This window comes from Colossoma macropomum, unplaced genomic scaffold, assembly GCF_904425465.1.
Source record: "Colossoma macropomum unplaced genomic scaffold, Colossoma_macropomum, whole genome shotgun sequence".
NCBI lineage: Eukaryota > Metazoa > Chordata > Actinopteri > Characiformes > Serrasalmidae > Colossoma > Colossoma macropomum.
In genome coordinates, this window is record NW_023494796.1 from 15,084,405 (window position 1) to 15,110,407 (window position 26,003).

A 26,003-nucleotide genomic window follows, 5' to 3' on the forward strand; every position below is an offset into this window, starting at 1 on the left:
AAGACAGCGCTCGGCCAACGCACTGCAAACGCTCAGTCCTTCTGTACAAACTTACCGTGCGTTCTTACATTGCTGTGGTAGTTAAAACACTCAGTACTGAAGGGGGCGATAGAGGACAAATCAGAGAGGGATGTACTGTTATTCCAACAGCCTCAACAGCTAAACGTGGACAAGTACAGGAAAGTGAGCTGCTTTACTAGAGCCGGTCTATGAGGAGCCTGGCCGCTTCCTATTTCCCCCGTTATATCAAAAACGAAATGTTGCGTCAGTTGGATGCTGAACCCACCATTGAGTCCCCAGACCACCTCGTAGCTACATATGGCGTGGCAACAAGTGAGCACAACGAAGACAGAGAAGAACTAAACAGCTTTTACCTCAGGTTTATGTCTTTGAACTGTAACTACAGGAACTTCAGTGCAAACTGGTTGAGCTATTCTTAGGTTATAGAAGTGTGTAATAAAACTGGACCCACTGGTGGTCCATGGCCATTTAAGGGGTTAACTGTTTTGCTAGAAATGACTAATAAACAAAAGAGTGGTTTATACATTTTTGACAGTACTTTTGGATGTTTTTTTCTGGATGTTATGTACAGTGTTATATACAGTTTTATGTTACCTGCAGATTATATTGTGTGCTGCATATTTTATATAAATTATTTTCTATTTTATTGGAACTTATGTTGACCCCCGCTCCAAGAGAAATTCCTCTTGTACTTGGTGAATATAAAGATTTTTATGTTTATGGTAAATAATACCAAACAGTGGATTAATAGAGAGAGAGAGAGAGAGAGAGAGAGAGAGAGAGAGAGAGAGAATCTAATCATGTTCAGAACTTGTTATGTCTCAGAAGTGACCAGGACAGATTGGTTCATGTGGACTATGACCTTTAGACTCCTCATCACCCCTGGCTTTACTGAGCACTCGATGTGTGTGTTTTTGTGTGTGTTTGTGTTTATGTGTCTGTTCTTGTCTTGCTATACTTGTAAGGACCACAAGCCTCGGATGTGATTCCTGCTGTCACTGAACAAAACTACAGCTGTACAGAAGAGATTTTCTGATGTGGAACTAAACCTGCTTTTCTCCACTGCAGGGCTACGCATTTAAGGTAGTGTTAAATAATATAGCATAGCTAGCTAATGCACTTATTTCCAGTTTAGTTAAAGCTGACAGATTTACACTGTTATTTTTGTCTGTAATGTCTCTCTCTCTCTCTCTCTCTCTCTCTCTCTCTCTCTTTCTCTCTCTCTCTCTCTGTGTTCGCTGATGAGCTGGGGTAAATGTTTGACTGGTCAAGCATTGATAAACACACACACACACTCACACACATACACACCTAAACAAAAGTCAGTCAGGGATCTGTTTGGGTTTTTTGTTTTTATTTTTAATGTCAGAGAAGATCCAACAATTCATTTGAAATTATGATATTAGAGGACATTTATGGCCTTAACATATAAGTGATTTATTGGTGTTACTGATTCTCTTTACAATAAACAAAACCTTAAGCCACACATCCTGCTCAATGATTGTTGTTTTTTTTTTTTGTATGTGTATCATGTTTTGTACTGTGTGTATTTGGGTTTTCTTGGGGTTCCAGGAAGGTGAGGAGCGGCACTTTGTCAGGCAGAGTATTTGTAACCAGTTCATATAGTAACTGTCTGTGATGCATTTAACGCTTCAGACGTCTGGTTCCTATCACCACCACTGTGAACGATTCTGACTCTAAGTTCTGTTCTGCTCTCTAGAATAGAGCACTTCACTTCAAACCAGTCTAAGTGGCTTTGTTTACATCATAATAATGTAATTATTTAGACCTTTTTAAAGTAAATATTAAGTTATTATTGCTTTTGTTAGTTTTGCTATTTACATAATGAATAAGGTATCTCTTCATATTTACTGATTTTGTTCTTATAGATTTTTAGTTTTATTAAATGATGTTAGTTTAATGCTATTTTATACTATTTTAGCTTTATATAGTGTTGTTTACGTTGATTTACTAATTTTTAAATATACAGTGAAACTGATCTGCATTTTTGTGTTTGAAAGCTGCCTTATGAATAAAGTTATTGCCTATTTCTTATGTTTCTTTTCTCATTTCCTCCAAATGAAGTGATGGGGGGCAGTTATTTGTGCTAAATCACAGGCTATAACTTTCTCATCTATTTGTTGTCACGCTTTGTGTTGTGTATGGAGAGGCCTGTTTCTGGTCTAAGCCAGAGGTTTGAGTAATGTAGATAATGGAGCCCTCCAGGACTGACACAAGACCACTGAGCGGGATTTATGCCCAACTTAGAGTTTATAATAGGAAAACTCCACCACATTCCTGAAATAAGCATAATAGAGTTAAATTCATAATGTACCATTCACTCCCCAGTCCATACAGACCATACATGGGAAATACGCTTCAAAACAGCCTGTTTCGAATTAATTAGTTTTGTGATGTCACAAAAACCAGCACATTTAGTTTAAGCAGTTTAACCTTGCCCATTCATGCTGAAGTTATAAGGAGTGTTTCAGCCTGGCAAAATCGTGGACAGGCTTCCAGAACAGAGGTCATTTACATATATCTGTCTTAAAGGCACAAAAAATAAAAAGGCTGTATGAATATGAGATAAAGATAGGCTGAAAAACGGTCATATGAAAATGAATTTTGATTATTTTTATTAAATAAAACCACACAGGTGTTGTATAAAATTTTTGACGTCAAGGAACATAATAAAATACAAATGACACATAGAGTGAAAGCCTTTAAATTAATATCAATAATAGGCCTCATTCACCAATAACTTCAACAGTTTTTACTTAAATTTGTTCTGCAGAAAGGTTCTAAGAAAAAGTCAGATTAATGACTTTCTTAAACTGCAGAATTGTTCTCACGTGTGCTCTCGAGTGTGTGTAGATTCTGTTCTTACATAAGAACAAATCCCAAATAAGGAAATACTGGTGAATGTCAGAATCTTACAGAAAACTGTGTGTGTTTTTAGAAGTAATATCTTTCTAAGAAAGGTTGGTGAATGAGACCCAAAGTTATTATTATCATTATTATTATTATTATTATTATTATTATTGTTATTATTATTATTATATATTCATGGGTGCTTTAATAGTCTAATGTCCTGTGCAAAAGTCTTGTATCTGACAAAAAATGAGTGGTAAGCATTTATTTATTACAAAAACACAAACATTACGACAAATACAAACCACAACATTCCCTTTCTGTTCTTTATTAACTTAGTTAACAGTAGAGCGACTGTCCGAGTTTTCTGCTGCACTCAAAGAATAGGTACAGTGCAGCAGATTGACATGTATGATGTCAGAGGCAGCCATACCTGCTCCAGCCCAAGCCCACCCCCTTCCTAATCCCTTAACCTCGCCATCTCCATTTCCATGGCAACCACTGAAGTAGTCCTGTGGAGGCAGCCATTCTCTGTGATGTCCATTATGACTTTGTTCCATTATGACATAATTCCCAAGTTTAACCTGCAGAGCTGAACGTAGCGACACTTCTCTCGTTCAGTCTCTCATACGACTGACTTTCACCTGTGAAATTTGACTCTACGTGTTGAAGTGTTGAAGCACCTTTGTAAGGACCATGTCCGAGTATTTTCTGCGTTCCAGGAAAACGCTAAGTGAGTTTTGTCACTGAGGCCTTTTTCAGCTCACATAATAATAACTCAGTAATTCTCAATAATGAACTTTTTGTGATGAGACTGTAATTACAGCAGGGAAACCATAGCAAAGATCATTTAACTGTATGGCTAATTTAGGTAATTAACAAATATTTCTTTTGCAGGTTTGAGCTTTATGGTCAAGAGAAAAGTTTACAAAATTAAGAGTCACTAAACATTTGTTCACAAAATTGAAAATAAACACCAACCAGGACCAAAAAGGCAGATTTAAGTTTCATAGTGAAGAGAAAAAAACTGCCATATCTAGAGCCAGTGATTGATGAAAGTCCCTGTCTCGTGCGGAGTCTCTCAGGCTGAATCTCAAATGGCTCCCTATGTAGTGCACTCTGTAGATAATGAAATAAACAATAAATATTGCATTATAAATCAATAAAAAGCCACTGGGGATTCAGCCACAAGGTGCACAACTCCCTGTTTAATATTTAGTGCACTATTTGGGTGTGGAAGCCTTAGTTTCATGACTTACATAGTGCCCTACATAGGGAATAGTGAGCCATTTGAGATTTAGCCTGACTGACTGATTAACTCAGTCAGTCGCCCGAGACAAACAGTAGGTGGCGGTAAAACCTAATTAAATGAAGCGAGGTCATCGTCTACCAACTCGTACCAGAGAACTTACAGAGAGGAGAATTATCACTCTGTAATGTCTTTGTCTAACACTAGAGGGAGCACCCGAGCGAGTGAAAAATGAATGGGTTAATATGGAGCATTTGAGCAAAATCATAGTTTATAAATACTTTTTAAAAACATTTTAATATATAATATAATGAGTTGCTCCGTTCACCAGCCAATCAGCACTCGGTAGCAGTAATACCAACCAATCAGCACTCAGCAGTAGTTATGTCGGCGTCCTGCTGCCCAGAGCCATCTACGTGGCTCTGCCGCCGTCAAAAACTTGTTTGCTGTAGAAAAAAAGGAAATAAACAGGTAAGTTTGAAATTTTCTCTGCATTTTAGTGAAATACATCCATCTACTTTCTAAAATTAAAGGAAAGTTCTAAGTGGTTAGAAACTATTTTAACTTTTTTTTTTTTTTAGCCTTTAATCCCCATTCACCCCCATTCATTTAGGACTCGCTCGCGGTCGCCCTCTGGTGGTCTGCTGTCATGTTTTTGATAAAACAGAAATAGGAAGAGTTCAGGCTTCTCTTACACTCTGTTCACACCCCAAATGTAGTACTGACATACAATAATATAATAAATAGTTCACATACTAAAATAATAAAAGAAAGCATAAAACCTTCACTGAAACAAATCATAGGTTTTACTTAAAAAACAAAAGCTCTTCCTAATAACGGCTGCAGTTTACTGAGTGTGTATTTGAACTCGGGCTGTGTCTGGCTTCACTTTACAGACCACAGTAAAGTCACCAAACACTAATACAGACCACTAAGTGGACCAGAATGTAGACTGGAATAGTTCTGATGTGTTGATCACTATTTTTAATTAACACATAAAGAGTTCTCTATTGTAAGATTATAATATTAATATATTTCATAATATTTTGACTATAGCTAGTTCAGAAGATATAATGGTAGAGCTATTAGCCTGTATGCTAGCAACTAGAGAACGAGGGGTTTTGCTATATTTTTACACTTTTATGAAAATGGTAACTTGACTTTACACGATTCTGTGTAACTGTAACTAACTGTAGACATTTGTGTGAGTGTGTGTGTGAGTAGAAATCATCTTAGAGTCTGATATTTTGCTAATAACAGTTCTAAAGTCTGCTAACTTAGCTAGCTTGACATCTTAATGATAGCAGCACTTTTTGGTGCTATATTAAACCATTTTCAAAATGGTTTCATTAAGAACAATATTCAACACATTCACCATCCATCCAATGATCCGATTTCACCATGTACAGAACCATTTAAGCATGAAATGGTTCATAGAACCATTGTCTTTACTAAAGAACCCCAGAAGGACCATCTTTTTTAAGCGTGTAGAGCTGAATCTCTAGTGGCTCCCTGTCCCCTCAGACAACACAGTCCCCCAAGTGGACCAGAGGTCTCACACACACACATACACACACACACACACACACACACACACACACACACACACACACACGTACATCTTGGATCAGTTAACTCTCTACTCTCCCTGTAGATGAGCTGGAGCACAAGTATATGCAGCAGGACTGTCTGGGTGAAGGAGGATTCGGCTCAGTGTACGCCGGCTACCGCAGAGATGACCTGCTGCCTGTAACTAACACACACACACACACACTTCTACACCTTCTGCAGCTGTTTATAGAGCGGTGATGTTTTTAATCCGGCTTTTCTTTATCCTGCAGGTGGCTATTAAACACATCCCCAAAAACAACGTGAAACACATCACTGTGGTGAGTGTAACACGTACACACACTCGGCTCTGTTTCTCTATTCACACATCAGCTTATTACTGACCCTGTAGGACCAAAGGCTAAAAGTAGCTGTCTGGACAAATCTTAATGTATGAAGAAAAGCAGCTGATCATCAGTCCGTATCTGCTGTGGTCATCATAGATAGACAGACAGATTGTTTCTCTTTAAAAAAAAAAAAACAACTTAAGTACAAAATTATCAGGTCAGAAAAACTCAAAATGTAACCATTGCTTCATTTGTTGTCAACATGGCTACTTGCCTACTGTCACAGTGCCATGATATTCTTGAGAGTGAAATCTTTTAGTGAAAAACTACTAAATCTGGGGTGGATTTGTGGGGGGCAGGCTGTATAGACTAATACAGAAAGAGGTCAGATAGGTAACTTTGCTGCTAGGAAGCCGAGTATCACTGAGTGATAGCTGAGTGTCATTATTGCAAAGGACGATATCAGTAAGGCAGGTCTACTACACAGATTTCGCTTTTTCTTATTCTAAAACAGATGATTAATTTCATGTAGGCCTTAACCCTTAAATCCTGAACGAGTTGCTTTAAACTTGAATGTATGTACGATTATTTGCAATATAAACATACATTATATTCCATGTTTAACTGTTAAAGTCGTTAACTGTACATAAGTAAGGTGGGTCTACAAGACAGAAGTTTGGTGGAGCCTGGAGGAGCACTGTGTGTAATCATGTGCTCTGGTATAGATTGTGGATGGAGAACAGAAGGAATTCCCACTGGAAGTGGTGCTTTTGGCGATGGCAGGGGAAGTCGAGGCCGTTGCCGGAGAGACGCGACGCGTCTCCGTGGCGCTGCTGGACTGGTATGAGCTACAGGAGGAGCTGGTGATCGTGATGGAGCGGCCAGTGCCCTCCATGGACCTGTTCCACTACATCCAGGACAGTGGAGGTCACCTACAAGAAGAGGAGGCCAAGGTGAGAGACCGTGCTCCCCAAAGACACATCATTGCCTACTAAGAAGTTCATCCGCCAACTCCTTTAAGATGACGAGGTCAAACACCTCCCTTGCCTTGTTGACGTTGAGGAGGACGTTGACTTTGCAGTAGTTCATCAGAAGGCCTTCACGGCCAACATAATTAGATAGTGACTGGAATCAACCAATCATGTTTTAATATTTATTTTCATGCCGGTTTCTTTCTGAAAGTTCTAGATATGTCATAGACTGTGAATACGAGCAGTAATCTAACCGGGTTTCAGTCGACTGTTATAAATGGTAAAAAGCAGCAGGAGCAGCACTAAAATGTATGTTAATGTCAGTTACAAGGTTCAAGCAAAACATCTCGAATGTCTTTTACAAGTTTTAAATGTCTTTAAATGTTTGTAGTCTAGAAAGGCTAAAAAGTGTTCACCATTCATGTGGACCAGTGTTACCTTAAAGCAAACATGCTAAAAAATCAAAGGGGTGCTAGCAGAAATTAGCATTATGTTTGGGTTGTTTCCTCACTTGAGTTTTGACATTTATGGCCCAAACTGAAGATCCAGCTATAATGGACATGGTTACTACTAACAAACTGTATACCTAAATTAGCACTCACTCGCCTTAGTTGAGTTGTTAAGTAATCTCAGATAGACATTCTTGTGTGGTTTCTGATGCTGTATGACATACTGTTATATTTAAAAATAGGCAAAATTCATGCCTACTACAGTTTTTAGCTGTGGTGTCCCGTAAGCAAGAACGTCCTGCTTTTACTGTATTAACTCCATCCTCTCTTTCATACTGCAGGTAATCCTGAGGCAGCTAGTTGAGGCTCTGGTCAGCCTCCTCTCTAAGGGAGTCCTCCACCAAGATATTAAGCCAGAAAACATTCTGGTACATACAGACCCTGAGGGTCTACGCATTCGCATCCTGGACTTCGGTGTTGGCAGCATTTTGCGAGAAGGCCACACCAGTTTTTATGGTATGGATTTGCAGTGAACACTTTGAAGAACCCTTACGTTCTTTTAAAATGTATCATGTAATGTTTAATTTTGTTTGAGTTGAAGGTTTTGTCAGCATAAAACAGCTGTTCGTTGATATTTTAGGTACATTCTGCAACTCTCAGCTTCATATTCAACAAAGTGTCTTGTTTGGTATGATTTGACAGTTTTATACAGATGTTCTGTCACATCTTAGAACCATCTACAGCTCTGTTCATCATTCTAGACACTCAGAGTTCTGCTACTAATTCTGAGAAACCTTTAAAATTGGGCTTGTACTGGGCTGAGAATATTAGAATCAGTTTATGTGTTTAAGTCTACAACCAAATTGGTTTGCATTTTTAAAAATAAAGGTTCTTAAATGTTTTTTTTAATTGGATTTCTAGGAAAACCCTTTAACTGATATAGACCCTTGACGTTATATGGAGGTTCTCATTTAAAAAAAATGTTTCTTTACAGAGCTCTCTGCTGAACGGTTCGTTAGGGTTCTTCATGCCAAAGAACCTTTTCTGGGACCTTTATTTTTAAATGTGTATTACTGAAAAGGTTGATTGTGAACTTGTGAGCAGGAGAGTTTATAATAAAGTCCAGAAACGTCCACACGTGTCCACTGACTGTCTCTGTTCTACTTTAAAGGATTGGCTGAGTGCACTCCTCCTGAGTGCTGCCTGCAGGCTTTTCCCCAGGCAGAGCCGTCCATAGTGTGGCAGATTGGAGTTGTGCTCTACATCATGCTTCATGGAGAGCGCCCCTTCAGCAACACCTGGGAAATGATGACCAAAGACCCCTACATACGAGACCAACTGTCCCAAGGTGAGTGTGGACACACAATAGTCTGCAGAGAGTCTCACTTGTGCAGTTATTGTCCAGATGTGTTGTGTGTTTTCATTTACATCCATCTACGACATTTGGAATCACTTTCACCTTCAGCTGTTCCAAGCTTGACTGTCTTTTCCAACCATTTGGTTGTTCTCATAGACAATATTGTGTGTCTCTCTCTCTCTCTGTGTGAAGAATGTAACAACTTTGTGTCCAGAAAGTCTTTCTTTTCTCTCTCTCTCTCTCTCTCTCTCTCTCTCTCTCTCTCTCTCTCCCACCCACACACAGTTCTGACCAAGCGTCTCCCTGTGTCTCTGCAGATTGTGAGGATCTTTTGAGGAGCTGTCTGGACAAGCGGTCTCGAAGCAGACCCTCTCTCCGTGACATACTGCAGCACCCCTGGCTAAAGTGACCCTCACCAACACATTAGCTGCACCCCAAACTGCAGACCACCACACAAAATAGTACGTATAAAAGTACCACCATTAGTAGTACGTCCAAATACAGAGTGTGAATAGAGCAGTATGTGAAGCGTATCTGCCCTGGTTGCCACAATCTGTTTCCGCAGTTAAATAGTGGGTATAGTATCGAGGAGTCACTTCAGACCAGTGGTCACCAACCCTCTTCCTGGAGATCTACTTTCCTGCAGAGTTTAGTTCTAACATGCCGCCCTCCCCTCACCTAACACTAATGCATCTGATCCAGCCAAGCAGTGACTTCTGAAGAAGCTCATTTGCTGGAGCAGGTGTGGCAGATTGTGGCTGGAACTAGATTCCACAGGAAGGTAGATCTCCAGGACCAGGGTGGGTGACCACTGCTTTAGAAGCTAGTGAGAGCTAAGATACTGTTTAACAAGGCCACAAGAATGTGCTTGGACACACTTTGCTAGTCCATCCAGCTATTTACAAAAAAAAAAGAAGGCTGTAATGAAGAGTTTATCATTAATATTCACCAGATCCACTGCATATTGCAGCAGAGTTGACGCAACACTGCAGGTGCTTTGGTCATCTAGGACAGGTGTTCAGAGGGTCACTGGACGGTTGACCAGAAGAGTGCAGTAGCACAGTTAACTATGTTTATTTTTGTTATGCACCTCATAAGGTATATCGTTTCATCCAGAATGGCCAAAGAACAAAAGAGATTTTGAAAATGTACAAACTTACAATGTTATTTACAAATATTTACATACATACACAATTCAAACTGGTTGCTCTGGTTAACTTCATGTGTTTTTGATCTTGTCTTTCAGGTTGTATTTTCATTTGTTTTTCTTTGTGTGCAATGTGTTTCAGGACATTTGCTGCAGAACACAATTTAACAAGACAGATGACAACAGCAAGGATTATAAAGAAATGGAAGAATGTAAAGCAGAACTATAAGGTGAGTGATCTGGTAAATATAAGACTTATTAGCCATTAACCCCTTAATATCTGAGGCTTATTGCATACTAATGCTTATTATTCAGTAACCACTGGCACATCAATGCAAACTGCCTGAGCTATTCTTAGGTTATAGAAGTGTGTAATAAAACTGTGGGCACGCTGGTGGGCCCTGGCCATTTAAGGGTTTAATAGCCTGCCTATATTACCGGTTCTGTATGAACGGTTCGGAATACAAAGTATCCTGCTGGATTTAGAGTGAAAAAAGCCCATTAAGCACATTTTATTTTTATTTTATTTATTATTACTGTTATTGTTCGGTTGGCTTTGCCTGTTGGTCATTTTATTTTTCTCTGTTTTCATGGGTCACAGTTCTTGAGCTAGAACCACAACACTTTGAAGGATTGTAGAACCTGTGATTCCATTACAATGGCCTTGCAACATGCTAGCAACCACCTGGAATAACACAGCAGTGACTTAACAATACCTATGAAGCCAGAAACAGCTTTAAATGACATTTTCTCTGTTGGGGTAGGACTTGTCTATAGGCCCATAAATTGTTTGGTTTTGGTTTTGTGTAGGATCTTGAATGTTCATAGACAGACGTCAGCACAGGGTATAGTGCAGTGGATGAAGCAATAGGTGGCAGGACTTCAGTAACACCACCTACTTTAATTGTTTCAGCCAGCCAGGATGCCGCTGAAGCCTCTTTGCCCTCTTGTAGGGAGGAAAGTCTAGACAGAGAGGATTCTAGGAACAGAGAGAAGGACTGATCTGTTCTTGTCAGAGGGCATCATGTAGTACTCGAATAAGATGGAGGAGAGAGATGAATAGTGAGAGAGGGAAGCTGAAGAAAGGACAGAAGGGAGGAGAGGGAGGCAATAAAGAGAGAAAGAGGAGAGACCTGAGAGAACTGGTATGAAGAGATAAGACCTGCTGTGGAGAGAGGAAAGCAGAGAGAGAGGAGAGATGAAAGAGCTGCTGTGGAGAGAGGAATAGAGGGAGAGAGAATCTAAGGAGAGAGAGGAAGGTTTCCTACAATTAATAGAGATCTTGGGTAGAATGTAAATGTAAAAATCAAATTTGAATGTCATTATTTCAGTGTCACTGTTTGTACAGTGATGTACATACTTCCAAAATAACACCCAGGTGTCTTGCAGACAAAAGCAGTCGAACACTGAATCTCTTCAGCGGCAGGCAACAACACTTGTTTTATAACAGGAGCGGCATGTAAGAGCGAGTAAAGCAGTGTAAAACGTAGCATGAATGTATTTTGTACATGCTTCTAGAAGCCTTTTAACCCCAGCAAACCATTACCTCTGTTATTTTAGTGTTACTGCTGCACTGAGAGAAGAACATCAAATAATATCCGGTCAGTGGGGGCCCTGTGGCGGTCCCTTTCCGCTGATGGATGGGGTAGAGTGAGTAGGGTTGATAAACTGCAGCAACAGATGTGCTACAGTCAGTAATTAAAAGTGTGCCTGTATGGTGTTTCTGATAAAATGGTCAGGAAGCAGGCCCGGATCCAATAGGTTAAATAGGCACAGTGCTGATTGTACAGTCTAACAGCAGCAGGAAGGAAGGAGCTGCCCAGTGCTGTCAGAGTGTCATGCGCGGGGTGGGAGCTGTTCTCCACCATCGATGCTAATCTGGCTAACATCCTCCTGTCTCCCACCACCTGTACTGGGTCTAGGGGGCTTCCCAGGACAGAGCTGGCCCTCTTAATGAGTCTGTCAAGTCTCCTTCTGTCTGCAGTTGAGATGCTGCTACCCCAGCAGACTACTCCATAAAAGATGGCTGATGCCAAAACGGTGTCGAAGAAGGTCCTCAGGAGAGCCCCCTGCACTCCATACGACCTCCTGAGCAGGTGGAGTCTGCTCTGGCCTTTCCTATAACGAGCACTAATGTTATCTGACCAGTCCAGTCTATTGTTAAGGTGAAAACCCAGATACCACTCTCTCAATGTCCCTTCCCTGGATGTTCACTGGTGGAGGGAGGTGACTGCGTTTGCGGAAACCCACCACCATCTCTTTGGTCTTCCCCGCACTGATCAGGAGGTGGTTCCTCAAAGTCCACCAGTCCAAAAAGTCCTGCGTCAGTTCTCTGTACTCTCTGTCATCCTCATCTTTAATGAGTCCAATGATTACTGAGTCATCAGAGAACTTCAGTAGATGGCAGTTTGGTGAGCTGTACATGAAGTCTGCAGTATGCAGGGTGAAGAGGAACGGTGACAGGACTGTTCTCTGCGGGGCCCTTGTGCCGCTGAACACCATGTCAGACACACTGTCCCGTGCCCTCACATACTGTGGTCGGTTGGTGAGATAGTCCAGAATCCAGTTCGATACGTGGTGATCCACCTCTGTGTTCTCCAGCCTGTTCCTCAGGAGTCTAGGCTGTATAGTGTTAAAAGCACTGGAGAAATCAAATAACATGTTTCTCACAGTGCTCCCAGGCTTCTCCAGGTGAGAAAGAGCTCTGTGTAGAAGGTAGATGACCACATCATCCACTCCAATGCCAGGTTGAACTGAAGTGGGTCCATAGATGAGCTCACCAGGGGGTGGAGATAATTAAACAAGATTTAATTAGAACCAGAATAAGTTTTCTCAAAGCAAACTGAAAATAAAGTTATTTCTAATCACACTCACTGACTCCAGCAGTCCTGTTTTTGATTAATTCTTAATGTTAAGTCTAAATAATAAGTGTGTGTGTGTATGTGTGTGTGTGTGCGTGCATCCAGGGGTGCCATTCCTGTCTTTTGTCTAGAGCCCCACAGTTAATAAATCTCATCACCACCACCCTCAGAGAAGCAAAGAAGTAGCGGAGCAGATCTTTATGGGCCTGAAGTACTACATCACACACACACTAAACAGACAAACTAAAAACTAGTACTTTTTTCACTTCCTTTTAGAGAAGAATGTAACGTCCCGGCCTCCTGCTAGGCCACCTCCAAACCTCTGGGAGGAGCCAGAGAACCTGGGTGAGATGATTGAGGCTGATCAAGTGCAGCTGTGCAAGCTCTACTCAAGGAAAGCTCTCCCACAGCTCACTGCTCAGTCTTGAGTTTATGCCGATATGTGTGTGTCTCTCTGCTGAGCTGGTAAACAATATTCTCTCGGGTCTTGAGTTTTTGGTGAACTCTGGGTTCTCTCCTGGTTGTTTTCCTTGTGCAAGTATAAAAAAGAAAGAAAGGAAAAAGAGGAAAAGTTGGAAAAGGTGTCATTTTCTGTTGACCGCTTTCCATTTTAGTTTTCAGAGAACTTTTTTATGTGAAGACGCTGCTCTTGCGTTTCTTTTGTTTGGCCTTAGCTCCCTCCCTTTTGTTTATTACCTCTTCCATGAGTAATTCCTCAGCCTTCTGTGGTGGTTTAGTGGTAACACACTCACACTCATGTCGCAAGGTTGTGAGTTAAGGTCTTTTTCTAGTTTCTCCTTGTTCTTGAGTCTCTACTGCTCTGCACTTCAGTCTGTCTCAATTAATTAATTGTTATTTTTTCCTTCTGAGCCCATGTGAATATTCGCAATGTTAGCAAGTGCTTTGAACACCACAACTAGCAAAGAGACACATTGTATTGGTACTTTTCTATAAAATACATCCAGGATTTTTTTAGGGGGTCTCCTTCTTGCTAGTTGATTTACTGTGAAATTAAAGGTGAATTAATAACAATGATCACCACAAGCTGTCTAAATTATTTAAATTCATAACTGGCTAATTTGTGTATCGCTGATGATTGGATGATGGTTTGGGGTTCTGGTAAGTTACAGTCTAAATTACAGACCACCTTTTCAGCATTCTCAATCCAGGGGTCTGTCTCACCACGCAGTATTTCTTGCCTACCCGGCTAAATTTAAGCTTAGTTGGATGTAATTCTGGCATAAAGCGGTGCTTTATTATTATTATTATTATTATTATAAATGTTTTATTCACTACATATTTAGGTAATATAATTTCTTTTTCCCTCTTTGGTATTAGTATTGGTATTAGGAGTATTGGCTAATACTCGGTATTAAAGAACTCTGATCAGACTGGGGTCAAAAAAAAAAACCCACAGAAAACAAATCAGGACATCCATAATTAAACGGTAAGATGATCAGAGCACTCATCCAAAATATCAGCCGACAGTGTTCCTGTAGTCAAAACTGACCAATGTTGAAGGACTAGAGTGCAGCAGACATACTGAAAAGGCTGTGTATGAATCAATCACAAAGTATATATGTTTTTTCAACTAATAGGTTTGAATAAAATAGAAATTTAATATATGCCATATTTGAGAATGTGTGTTGTGATGTGTTGGAAATGGTATTATTATAATTGAGGACTTAAAAGATATTAAAAAGCAGTGGATTTGATTTTAAACTGTGCAGCAACACTGAATGCAGAGACTGTGCAGTATTACACAGCATGTAATGATCTCTGGGGCAAAACCGTGATAGGAAAATTGAAAAAGACGGATTGCCAGCAGGTTTTCAGCATCACAAATGCTCTCTCCATGATGGACCTTGCACCAGAGAGCTTGCTGCTTGGACTGAGTTCTCCACAGACTCATGGAAGGGGGTCATAAGCCGGATATGTGCGGTCAAACACGAGTATCCTCCATCCCCAAGAATGATCTTTCCCTCAGGTGAGTACAGGAGGTGGGTGTGGACAGGACTGTGTTTCAGAGCACGAGCATGAACCTGGAAACCCCCCAAAAAGTCAGTGAACGTCAGTGGAGATCACAGATGGCCTGTAGCTGTGAGGAAGTGAAAAGCTTTCTGTTTAGCTCAAGTAGCACTGAAAGTGTGGCAGCAATCAGTGGCTCACTACCACGCTCAAAGCTGATGTACCAGCCAGTCCGGCACATCCTCCACTCTGTTTGGTCATCTTTGGGAAAATGAATAAGCTTCTTAATGATTCTGCACAGTGGTCTGCTCACAATCAAGAGTACAGAAGATTTGAGGATGTTAAAAGCTCACCACTCTGAATGATGCATGTGCCAGCCAGTATAGAAAAACAAGAACTTCCACATGTTTGCTCCAGCCATGGTGAGAAGTGTGAGTGTGGTGGGAGAGCCACAAATCTGGCCAGAGGTCAGCAATATCAGCAAAGTACACTCTTAAAAAAGGTCACTCTTTAAAGGTTGTAAAAGGAACGGTTCTGTTTAGGACCATGAGTTCTATATAGAATCAGTTCATGCGTAAATGGTTCATTGCAGGGTGAAATGGTTCTTTGAGTTGATGGAGAATGTGTTGTATATGGTTCTATACAGAACATTTTTGAAAATGGTTCTAGATAGCACCGAAATGGGTTCTGCTATGGCTACTTGACACTGTAACAATAAAAGAAGCCTTTTTGGAACCATCTCACCGTGCAAACCACCATTTAAGCATGAAATAGTTCTATATAGAACTTACGCTTCTAAACAAAACCATTTCCTTTACTAAGTAAATCTTGATGGACCATACTTTTTAAGTATGTGCTGTTGCAGGATTGGCATGTTGATGCTGAGGTGGCAGTAGGATGAAAACAAAGTATGCAGAGAAACAGATGGACTACAGTCTGTAATTGCAGAACTACAAAGTGCACCTATACAGTAAGTGGAGCTGATAAAAAGGACAATAAGCGTAGAAACAAGGAGGTGGAGGCAATTATTATCATTCCATTTATTGAAGATAAAGATTAGTTCAAAGCCTATATCACCAATGTGAAAAAGTAATTGCCACTCTTGGCAGTAACAACTGCAATCAAACGCTTGCAATAACTTGCGATGAGTCTTTAACATCACTGTGGAGGAATTTTGGTCCACTCTTTATTGCAGAATTGTTTTAATTTGGCTACTTTTGCAGGTTTTCAAGCATGAACTGGCCATTTAGGATTTTGTCACAGCGTTTCACTGGGATGCAAGTCAGGACTTTGACTCGGCCACTCCAAAACCTAAATTTTATTTCTTTTGAGCCACTTAGAGGTGAACGTTCTTGTGTGCTTCAGATCATTGTCCTGCTGCATAACCCAACTGCGCTTGAGCTTTAGGTTGCAAACTGACAGGCAGATATTCTCCTTCAGGATTTTCTGATAGAGAGCAGAATTCATGGTTCCATTAATTATGACATCCAGGTCCTGCAGAAGCAGAGAATATCCAGACCATCAAACTACCACCACCATGTTTGGCTGTTGGTATGATGGAATGCGGTGTTAGCTTTACAGCAGATGTAACAGGATCCATGTCTTTCATAAGTTCCGCCTTTGACTTATCAGTCCTCAGAATATTATCCCAGAAGTCTTGGGGGTCGTCAAGATGTTTTATGGCAAATGTGAGATGAGCCTTTGTGTTCTTTTTGGTCAGCAGTGGTTTGCACCTTGCAGCTCTCCCACTGATGCCATTTTTGCCCAGCGTCTTTCTTATTGTGGAATCGTGTACATTGACCTTGACAGAGGTAAGTGAGGCCTGCAGTTCTTTAGATGTTTATCTGGGGTTTTTTTGTGACTTCCTGGATGAGTCCTCAATGCACTTTTGGTGAATTTTTGTTAGGCTGGCCACTCCTGGGAAGATTCACTACTGTTCCAAGTTTTCTCCATTTGTTGATAATGGCTCTCACTGTGGTTTGCTGGAGTCCCAGAGCTTTAGCAATGGCTATGTTACCTTTTTCAGACTGACAGATTTCAATGACTTTATTCTGCATCTGTATTTGAATCTCTTTAGAATGTGGCATCATGTGCTGCTTTTGGAGACCTTCTAGCCTGTTTCACATTGTGTGACAGGTTCTGTTTAAGTGATGTTTAGATTTAGAACAGGTCTGGCAGTAATCATGCCTGTGTGTGGTTATTAAAACTGAACCCAGTAGTCAATAGAACCAGGTTAATTGGTTGATTTCATAGCTAAGGGGGCAGTTACTTCTACGCATAGGGCCATGAACAGCATTTTTCCTTCAATAAATGAAATCATAATGAATTAAAAACAGCATTTTGTGTTTACTTGGGTTATATTTGTCTAATATTAAAAGTAGTTTGATGATCTGAAACATTTAAGTGTGACAAATATGCAAAAAACAGAGGAAATTGGGAAGGAGGCAAATACTTTTTGACAGCACTGTATATTCTAAGTAAATATACTTAATTTTTACAGGTATCAGTTGTTGGTGTTTCCTACTAGAAAAACAAACATAGACCAGCATAATAAGTCATCTACCTGCATGTTGTGTTGTGGATGCTGGTATTGCAATGCATCTCCGCCTCTTGCTAGGCCACCTATAGCCGCTAGGGGGAGACCAGGTACCACTAAGGGGTAATTAGGGCTGAGCAGTAACAGCTGTGGTATTGCGCTCATAGACAGTTATCAGCAGAGTGGAATACACACATTCCTTTGGTACAGAATAAGCGGAGGACATCTGTGGGTAGTTCATCTTCGAGAACGGACTCACAGCCTCCTACACTGTGAGGTCTTGTAGGCAAGGAGTGCAGCAGAAATGGAAAAACATACAAATTCTGAGAAGCAGCATTTTGATAGTGGTGTTACTAGAGACGTTGAACGTAGAAGTCCAAAACTGGGGCATACTGTGCATATATGTACTATCAGTACATGCTCAGCAAGCACAAATGTAGTACATTCTAGAGTAGAATCCAACTCCGCTGGCAGCACGCAAGTATTCAGTGGTGTTGAGGTCAGGGCTTTGTGATGGCCACTAGAGCTCCTCCACACAAATACCTCAAAACTGTGCACAGGGGCACAGTCATGTAGGAACAGGAAAGGGCCTTTCACAAAACAAAGTTAGAAGCATATAACTGTACTGGCTATCATGTCTTTGTAATGCTGTAGCATTAACATTACCCTTCACTGGAACTAAGGGACACAATGCTGAAAAACCCTCCTCCACCAAACTTTACTGTCGGCACTATGCATTCCAGTAGGTAGATCCCCTGGCACCTGCCAAACCCAGATTCACTTATGTCAGACTGCCAGATGTGTGATTACTCCAGAGAACATGTTTCCATTGCTCCAGTGGTGGCGTTTTACACCATTACATAGCCATTACTTGGCACTGCGCATACAGATCTTAGGCTTGCGTGCAGCTGCTCGGCCATGGAAGCCGATTTCACGAAGCTCCTGACGCACAGTTCTTGCTCTTCAGGGCTTGGCGGCCCCGCTCTATGAGGTTGTGTGGTCTACCACTTCGTAGCTGAGCTGTTGTTGCTCCTAGACCTTCCATTTCACAATAATAGAACTTACAAATTTCACAAACTGACTTTTGGCAAAGGTGGCATCCCATGTCCTGGGTTTGGTTCCTCGGCTGGGCGACTGAGGTCTTTTCTATTTGGCGTTTGCATGTTTGATGTGTGTCTGCCCTGTGATGGACTGGCGACCTGCCCAACGACTACTCCAGTACTCCTATATCAAACCATATCGAGATCACAGAAAGCCACAGTAGATGACATGAGGCTTTTTAGACCGAGAAAGGCTGTCAGTGTTTTAGATAAATAGTCAAATGCTAATAATATTCTACCTCAACTATCGTTACAAACTAGAACTTCAACTTGAAAACAGCGAGCTTGCGAAAAGGTAGCAACCTGATGCCAAGCGTGATAAATGATGTTGAAAGTTATTATAGTCATTCGGTTTTTACGAGTGTAAAGACAAATGTTTATGCGTGTGTGTGATTTTCTCTTTTAAATCTATTGTTTTAATCATGTTTTTAATTTCTGTTCGGCTTTACTTTTTTTAAACAACTGTATTTTCTCATTTGTAAAGTACTCTGAAAGACAGCAGTGTATGAAAGGTGCTGCATAAATAAACTTGCCTTATTTCTTTGCGACATTCGTGGTGTCAGTACCATGAAGAATGTCACATTATAGCGAAGGAAACAAATCAAAACTACTCAGATATCAACTTGATGTTGTTAAGAATATTCAGCAGTTACACATTCCAATCACTTGCCACACCACACTGTGACACGGTTTTGAAAGGTGAATTTTATTGGACCTTCAAAAGGAATACCCCAGTCACAGTAATGATGCGTAAGAAGATCATACCGCTTCACTAGACTATCGCTGGTATTTTGCTGTGAAGTTTGACATCATTTAGTCACGAATACAGAGGACATCATCAGAAAGAGTTCTGTGCAAAGGAACGTTGGCCATTTTTAAAGGGAGCAAAAGAAAACACACCCCCATGAGATCACTTCTCTCTTCGATTTTGTTGGGGCTACTTATCATCGCAAGCTCAAAATTTAGGGTAACTTGGCCTTGATAATGCAGCTATTCAGCTAGGATTCACTGCAGTACAGCAACAAGTACAGTGACCTCCAAACCAACTGAGCAGAAGGAACCTGATTGTTGTACTGAGAATGGACAGCATTAACAGTGTGGCAGTGGTCATGTTTATACAAGCCTACTCGTATGATACCTACGTTAGCAAATGTCCGAGATGAGTGCTAATGCTAATGAGTATTAATGAGTCTTGCAGGGTTGTATTAACCACAGCTCCCCCCATGTGGCAACCATGAGAATGCATCTGTCCTTCTAACTGACCAACTAAAACAAAAGCTACATGACCATATTCCAAACACTTTTATGACCAGTCTCAGAGTTGGAGGAGTTGGCTTTGAGATTACTGTTCAGTATGCTAAACGTAGCTGCAATGCAGAGGGAGAAATGTGTCATTTTTATGTCATATATTGGTTATATTTTTCTCTTAAGCAGAACACTGGCCTCAAGTCGACAGAAATAAACTAATCCTTTCAGTGTTAGTGTTAGAACCCCCACAGTCCAAAACAAGCAGTACACAGAGCCGAATCGTAATTCTGACGAACTTCTGACTTTAACGTAACTTTTCACGTAAAGATTTTCGGAGTTGTGTGTAGACTGCAGTGACCAGTGAATTCAGCCTCATTCTCTTTTCATTCATTTCCTTCCAGCTGGCATTACAAAGTATTCAGTCAACCCATTTTACTGTTGCATCCGTTATTCCTTGTATTCTACCCCACAAACTGTCCATTTCTCATGTTTTCCCTCTCTGCCTCCTCTCAGAATAAAATAGTAGGCATCATAAGCCTTAAGTTGAGTGTAAACACTGTTTTTCGTCGTCTGTTTACTCTTGATTGATAATCTTATATTCATCATATTATTAATATTATCACATTGAAGCACAATATTTGTTTCTTAAGGCATCAGCACAGACAAAGCTATGCAATAAAATAACAAACCCGTAGAAAACAAAAAAATGTACTATGTACATCAAGTCTGATCAAGTGCTACTCCACTAGTGGTCCACAGGGCAGGATTCAGGGGAAGGGGGTGTAATATGGGTGTGGGTGGGTGAGTCAGGCCCTCTCGCTACTCTCCGCCTCGCGGCTGAAGTAGTAGCGCACTGGAGGGCCGGGCAGATCCTCGTCCCCGTCTGCTTCTGGAGCAAAAGACACAGTGAGGTCGACGTACTTTCTGTCCACTGAGGGTTTAATCAGCTTCTGCATGCTGGAGAGAAAGAGAGAGAGAGAGAAAGAAAGATTTAAATTTGAAACACAAGCCATCCTGTGGTCGTCCTCCATTAAGCTCACTATATATATATAAAACATGGTTTGATGCAAAATGCTCCATTCTAGAGAAACATACTGAGTCAATACGGTTCTTTACAATGAAGACCACTCTGCATGATCATCGCAGTGGTTGCTCTTACTGTAACAAACAGCCATAAATGTTGGACACCCATTTATATACACAAATAGTGTTTTTATATTGTTTTTAAGGAAGTATTTTAAAGGTTCAGATTCAAAAAGTTTTTTTAAAGGTCTTCAAAATAATCTAGTAGATGACTATTATTAATATAATCGATACTGACAGCCCTAATTTCAGTGTTTTGGCAGTAGTATAACTAATTATAGTAATGCCATAATGAACTGAGAGAAAATAGTGAGGGTTAGTATAAAAACTGTCCTCGTTATGACAAACACACTTCTGTAATTTGTTTAAACTGTGATCGATCAGTTCTGAATATGAGTAAAAGTATGTATGTGTGTCTATAAACGTAGCTGTCTTACGTCAGTTTGAGTCTCTTGCTGTGTCCCGGCATGACAGGAACGTAGAGCATCTTCACTCCATGAACTACCATGGTGGGTTCAATACCGTACTTTTCCTGAAAACAAGCATGCATACAAACTTAATCACCACAACAACCCTTCTCAGCTCAAAGCACTGATCAGATCAGAACCAACACCATCACACAGAGCTCTCCACTACAGATTACTGATAATGGAAGTCTATCAGCTGTAGATCACTACTTATTCCAGATATTCTGGATGTTAATTTCAGTATAATTTCACTCAATGATTTATTTCAATCTCAATGATATTCAGCTTTCTAGGTCATTTCAGGATCATCTACAACTGTGGTCATCATTCTAGACACGACTACACTTCCTTCTTCTTTCAAAAGCTTCCCACTTATCAGTTAATTAGTAAACCTATAAAGTGTCAGAGTAAGTAGTAGCACCTAGTAGTTTTTGTGATGTTTTACTGTGAATTTGGAGAGAAAAAAAACAATGTTGGTCTTTTCTACTGAGATTTTTGAAATTCACTTTTTTCTCCATGCAGGGCTACATTTGGTGACGTCAGATCTGCCAATCAGTACCAATAAGAGTTAGCAGTAAGTAAATGTCAGCAACTAAAACAACAAATGAAATCTGATCAAATCAGCAAATAAAGGCTGAGCTGATTTGGAAATCAACTCTGGCATGTGTTTACACAAGAACACGATCATAAGACATTCAATGTTTTACCTTATCAATTTAATCCATTTACACTGTCACTCTGAAATTGATGCCAGCAACATGTTCCAAAAAGGTTGGAACGGGGCAAATAAAGATTAGGAAAGATATGAAATCAAAAACGTTTTTTAAAAAGTGATGCAATCACGCTTGGATGTAAAAGGAGCATTAAACAAATGGATAATCCAAAAAATTAAAACTCAACAATGCAGGTCATCAAAAGATTCAGGGAATCAGGAGAAATTTCTGTGCATAAATGGCAAAACTGAAACTCACAACTAGATTTCAGCACATGGGCACTTTGAAAACTGCTGTCATAAATAACGGCTCATCGCTGATCCACAAATACAGGTTAATACTGCACTATGCACAGCAGAAGCCATAGGTCAACTGTGTACTGTGGTCTGACAATTCAAACTTTTAGACTGTTTATGAAAATAATGGACTTTGTGTTCTCTGAGCCAAAGATGTAAAAGACTATCCAGACAACATTTGATGCCTTTTTGACGAAAGTCTTTTTCAAGCACGTCCATACTTATTTCAACATGCTGACCTGAGCTACATTCTACACGTGTTACAAGAGCGCGGCTGCGTAATCAGAGAGTGCAGATGCTAGACTGGCCTGTCTACAGTCCAGACCTGTCTCATTGAAAATGTGTGGTGCATTATGCAAAACACAGTCTTCAACACTTGTGTAACAGAAGGAGGACTAAAAGTTCTGCTTTCCAAGGTGGAACAATCAGTGTCTTGAGTCCTCAAATGATTATTAAATGTGGTTGAGAGAAAAAGTGATGTTAGAGGTAAACATGCATGGGTCTCAGCCTTTTTTGGAACACCTTGCATGCATCAAAATTGCAATGAGTATATATTTACAAAAATAAAAAGTTCATTATATTGTACTTTTTGTACTGTTTTCAAATTAGTTCAGGTCAAATAGAATTTACTAATCACTGCTTTCGGTTTTGATTAGCATCTCACATAGTATCTCAGCTTTTTTGGAATTGAGGTTTGTATAATACTTAGCATGTTGCTACTGTTATCACAATATACTCCACGTTATGTTATGCAGTAACTTGTATTAATTACTAGGTAACTACTGTGGAATGAATTTGTAATAGTTCAGGAATTGGTTTCTCACATACAGGTCCCTTTTAATTTAAAGCGTTAATTTATAAGTGTATTTTTTACCAAATTTTATATGTTTTGCACTCAGATCTCCCTGACATAAAAGCTAGAGCTAACCTGAAAAGCAAATAACTGTTTATTTTCCCCACTGCCAACAAGCATTTGCCATGATTAATGTTGTTACGTTGCATCTTACCCTGACAGCATTGATGAAGTCAGACAAAGTGAAGTCCTCATGACCAGTGATTGACCACCGATCCCAGATAGAGAATGAGATATCATCTCTGAGAGAGATGGGAGGGGGAGAACAAGCAAGAGAGATTATACTTATTGTTACACATAGTAATTGTGACTGCAATCTATTAAAACCCACTGGCCTTCACTCATCGAAATACCCACATAAATACTCCTCTGAAGCTGTAACTGGTCAGGACTCAGAAATATCTTCTGCAAAAAGGAATAACTTAACAGCTGTTTTGACTGGAAAATAAATGCAGGATGGGAACTTTTACACAGTTCTCCATGTTCCAAATCACATCTTGAGGTCATCAAGTGCTGGTTTATTAATGCTGGCCTAAAAAACTGGCCTTCTGTTATTATGCACCAGAGATTTGGAACGCTCCATCAGGCAACTACTGTAACTACTTTCAAAAAACGGCTGAAAACACTTTATACAGTTCATATATTAGCATTTGTTAGCATTTCCTTATTATTAGTATATTGCAGCCCACTTCACTATCAGTACTGCCAAAGATTAACAAACAATGCACTGTGCAGTGTGTGTGTGTGTGTGTGTGTTTGTCTTATGTACCTGATCTGAATCCTCTTAACATGTGCCGTCTCTGTTAGAACCACAACAGGAATGGCCAGGTTGAAGAAGCAGTTTTTAAATGACTCAAAGCCATAACCTCCAACGACTTTAATCAACTCCAACGCCACCTGCACACATCAAAACAAAATCAAACAGATGCCACATAAATCTCCAATCAAGTCAAATCAGACCTACCTGAAATTCTACCTGAAAGATCTTACATCCTTTTCAAATTTGCTACTGAGCTAATTTATTTTAGCTAACGCAAGCTCCAGCTAAAAATATTGCTGAAGAAAGACTGACTCAGGTTGTAAATCATCTGATCATATTATACTTTAATTTAGATCAAGTATATCTTTCAAAAATATTACAGTATCATACAGTGTATCATACAGTACCATACAGTATGCTTATTATACTTATTATACTTACAGTATGCTTATTATATTATGCTTATTATATGCAGCTCTACCTTCCTCACAACCATAGAAAATCTCACCAGGCCAGCAACAGCAGCAGTTGCAGTAGCAATGGCAGGGATGATTTTGCCAGCGATGCGTTTGGTCTGAAGGCGGTCGGCAGCCTCGATGGAGTACACGCGCGCCCGGAGTGCTGAAGCTGTCTCCACAAAGTCCATGTGACCGTTCGAGTCGTCATCCTTCTCGAAGATCAGCGGTGCCATACGCAAGCTCTCTGCAAAGAACACAAGCGTCTTCACTGCTCAAAAAATCCAACCAGTTCTTTAAAAGTAAAACAGTAAATAAATACACAAGTAAACTTGTGAAAATCACAAACACAATGATAGCTTGGGAGTTGAGGCTTAATCTTAGTGAAAAGATGTCTTTTCTGAAGACATTTCATCTGAGGCCATCTGAAACGGCCCATTTTGCCTGATGTATGATGTGCTAATTTTATTCATGTATTTCTCCAGACCTAAACCTATATGGTTGGGTGGTATCCCTTTTTTAAATACCTTCAAACCATCTCCAAATATTACTGCAGTATACATTATAACTGAAAGTGCAGAGTCGAGTGACTGGTGTTAGAGTGACAGACATCGAACTGTTCGGTGGTGTGTGTAGCTCTTGGCAGTCACTGAGACACTATCATGCTTAGTTTTCTCCTGGCTCAGATTTTTCCCCTCTTTCTCTATCAGCACCACCTATCAATGAGCTCCCACACCACCAATCAGTGACACCTCTCAAGAATGTGTTTATTTAGCCATTCAGACGTGGAACAGAAAGGACATGTTATAACTTTGAAATACTGTCATCATTTTTAAATACCCGCACCATTTTAAAATATCGCAGTATACCTCATTACCGTTATACTGCCCAACTACACAAAGCTGTTTTGTCTGAAACCGCTGCTGTAGTTTGAGGCTGTTGTGAAATGTGTGCTGTACAATATAGGTGGCTTTTTGTACAGTGAGGACATCTTCCTGCGGCACAGAGCATTTTCAAACAGCGCAGCTTAAGAGCCGTGTTTACAGAGCAATCTCATCTGTATTAGGTACAATAAATGTAGTATTAATGTAGGATATCAATTCATTCAACAAGTTCAAAAGTTCAGTGTTGTATGGGGTGTACCTGGTTTGATGAAGCCAGAGGTGATGACGTCCTCTAGCTGTGATATGGCTTCTCTCTCCTCCTCACTGCTCACTGTCAGCTTCATCTGATCAGGCTTCTTGGCCGTCTCATCTGTCTCTATATGCTAACACATACACAAACACAAACACAGACTTATTACTGCACATTAGACTGGATTTCTGTTTGTATGCTGATTATAGTTTTACATAATTCTTTGGATGAATATCACTAAAGATAGCACTGATCCTAAACCAAGTTTCAGTGATCCAACAGAAAATGCTGGACTGAATACTGGAAAAATGGAATTTGATTTTTTTTAACCAGATTTGGTAAGAAATTGCGACCCAAATATACAAAGTAAAATAAGAAAACAACAGTAACCATAGCCTAACGTTGACATAAGAACATAAAAATAATCTGTTTAAGTCATGTTGTTGGCTATTTTTCATGGTAGAGTGTTTGAGCAGTTTGAGCATGATAGTTTTAAGACAGACATCTTACGCGAAGGAAAAGTGGTATTGTGCCATCCCTGAACGTCACTCAGTAAAGGGATTGACAGA

General features: G+C 40.1%; 2 protein-coding genes across 3 annotated transcripts in view; one reads left to right on the forward strand and one right to left on the reverse strand.

Moving 5' to 3' along the window:
- The first annotated feature begins 209 nt into the window (after nucleotides 1-209).
- On the forward strand, nucleotides 210-9,222 carry LOC118816804 (serine/threonine-protein kinase pim-1-like). Its single transcript, XM_036583399.1, has 7 exons — nucleotides 210-333; nucleotides 5,796-5,890; nucleotides 5,983-6,030; nucleotides 6,762-6,989; nucleotides 7,798-7,972; nucleotides 8,628-8,804; nucleotides 9,131-9,222. Exons 1-7 carry the CDS (start codon nucleotides 210-212, stop codon nucleotides 9,220-9,222), a joined length of 939 nt encoding a protein of 312 aa, XP_036439292.1.
- A 9,888-nt stretch (nucleotides 9,223-19,110) lies between these two features.
- The window catches only part of uba6 (ubiquitin like modifier activating enzyme 6), a 42,988-nt gene continuing 36,095 nt past the window's right edge, over nucleotides 19,111-26,003 (reverse strand). For both annotated transcript variants that reach the window (XM_036582909.1, XM_036582910.1), the window contains exons 28-33: nucleotides 25,444-25,567; nucleotides 24,354-24,547; nucleotides 23,855-23,982; nucleotides 23,240-23,327; nucleotides 21,194-21,288; nucleotides 19,111-20,630 (exon numbers count right to left, since the gene is read on the reverse strand). In XM_036582909.1, coding sequence (XP_036438802.1) covers nucleotides 20,480-20,630; nucleotides 21,194-21,288; nucleotides 23,240-23,327; nucleotides 23,855-23,982; nucleotides 24,354-24,547; nucleotides 25,444-25,567 — 780 coding nt within the window. In that variant the 3' untranslated portion in view covers nucleotides 19,111-20,479. The remainder of the gene's footprint in view (nucleotides 20,631-21,193; nucleotides 21,289-23,239; nucleotides 23,328-23,854; nucleotides 23,983-24,353; nucleotides 24,548-25,443; nucleotides 25,568-26,003) is intronic.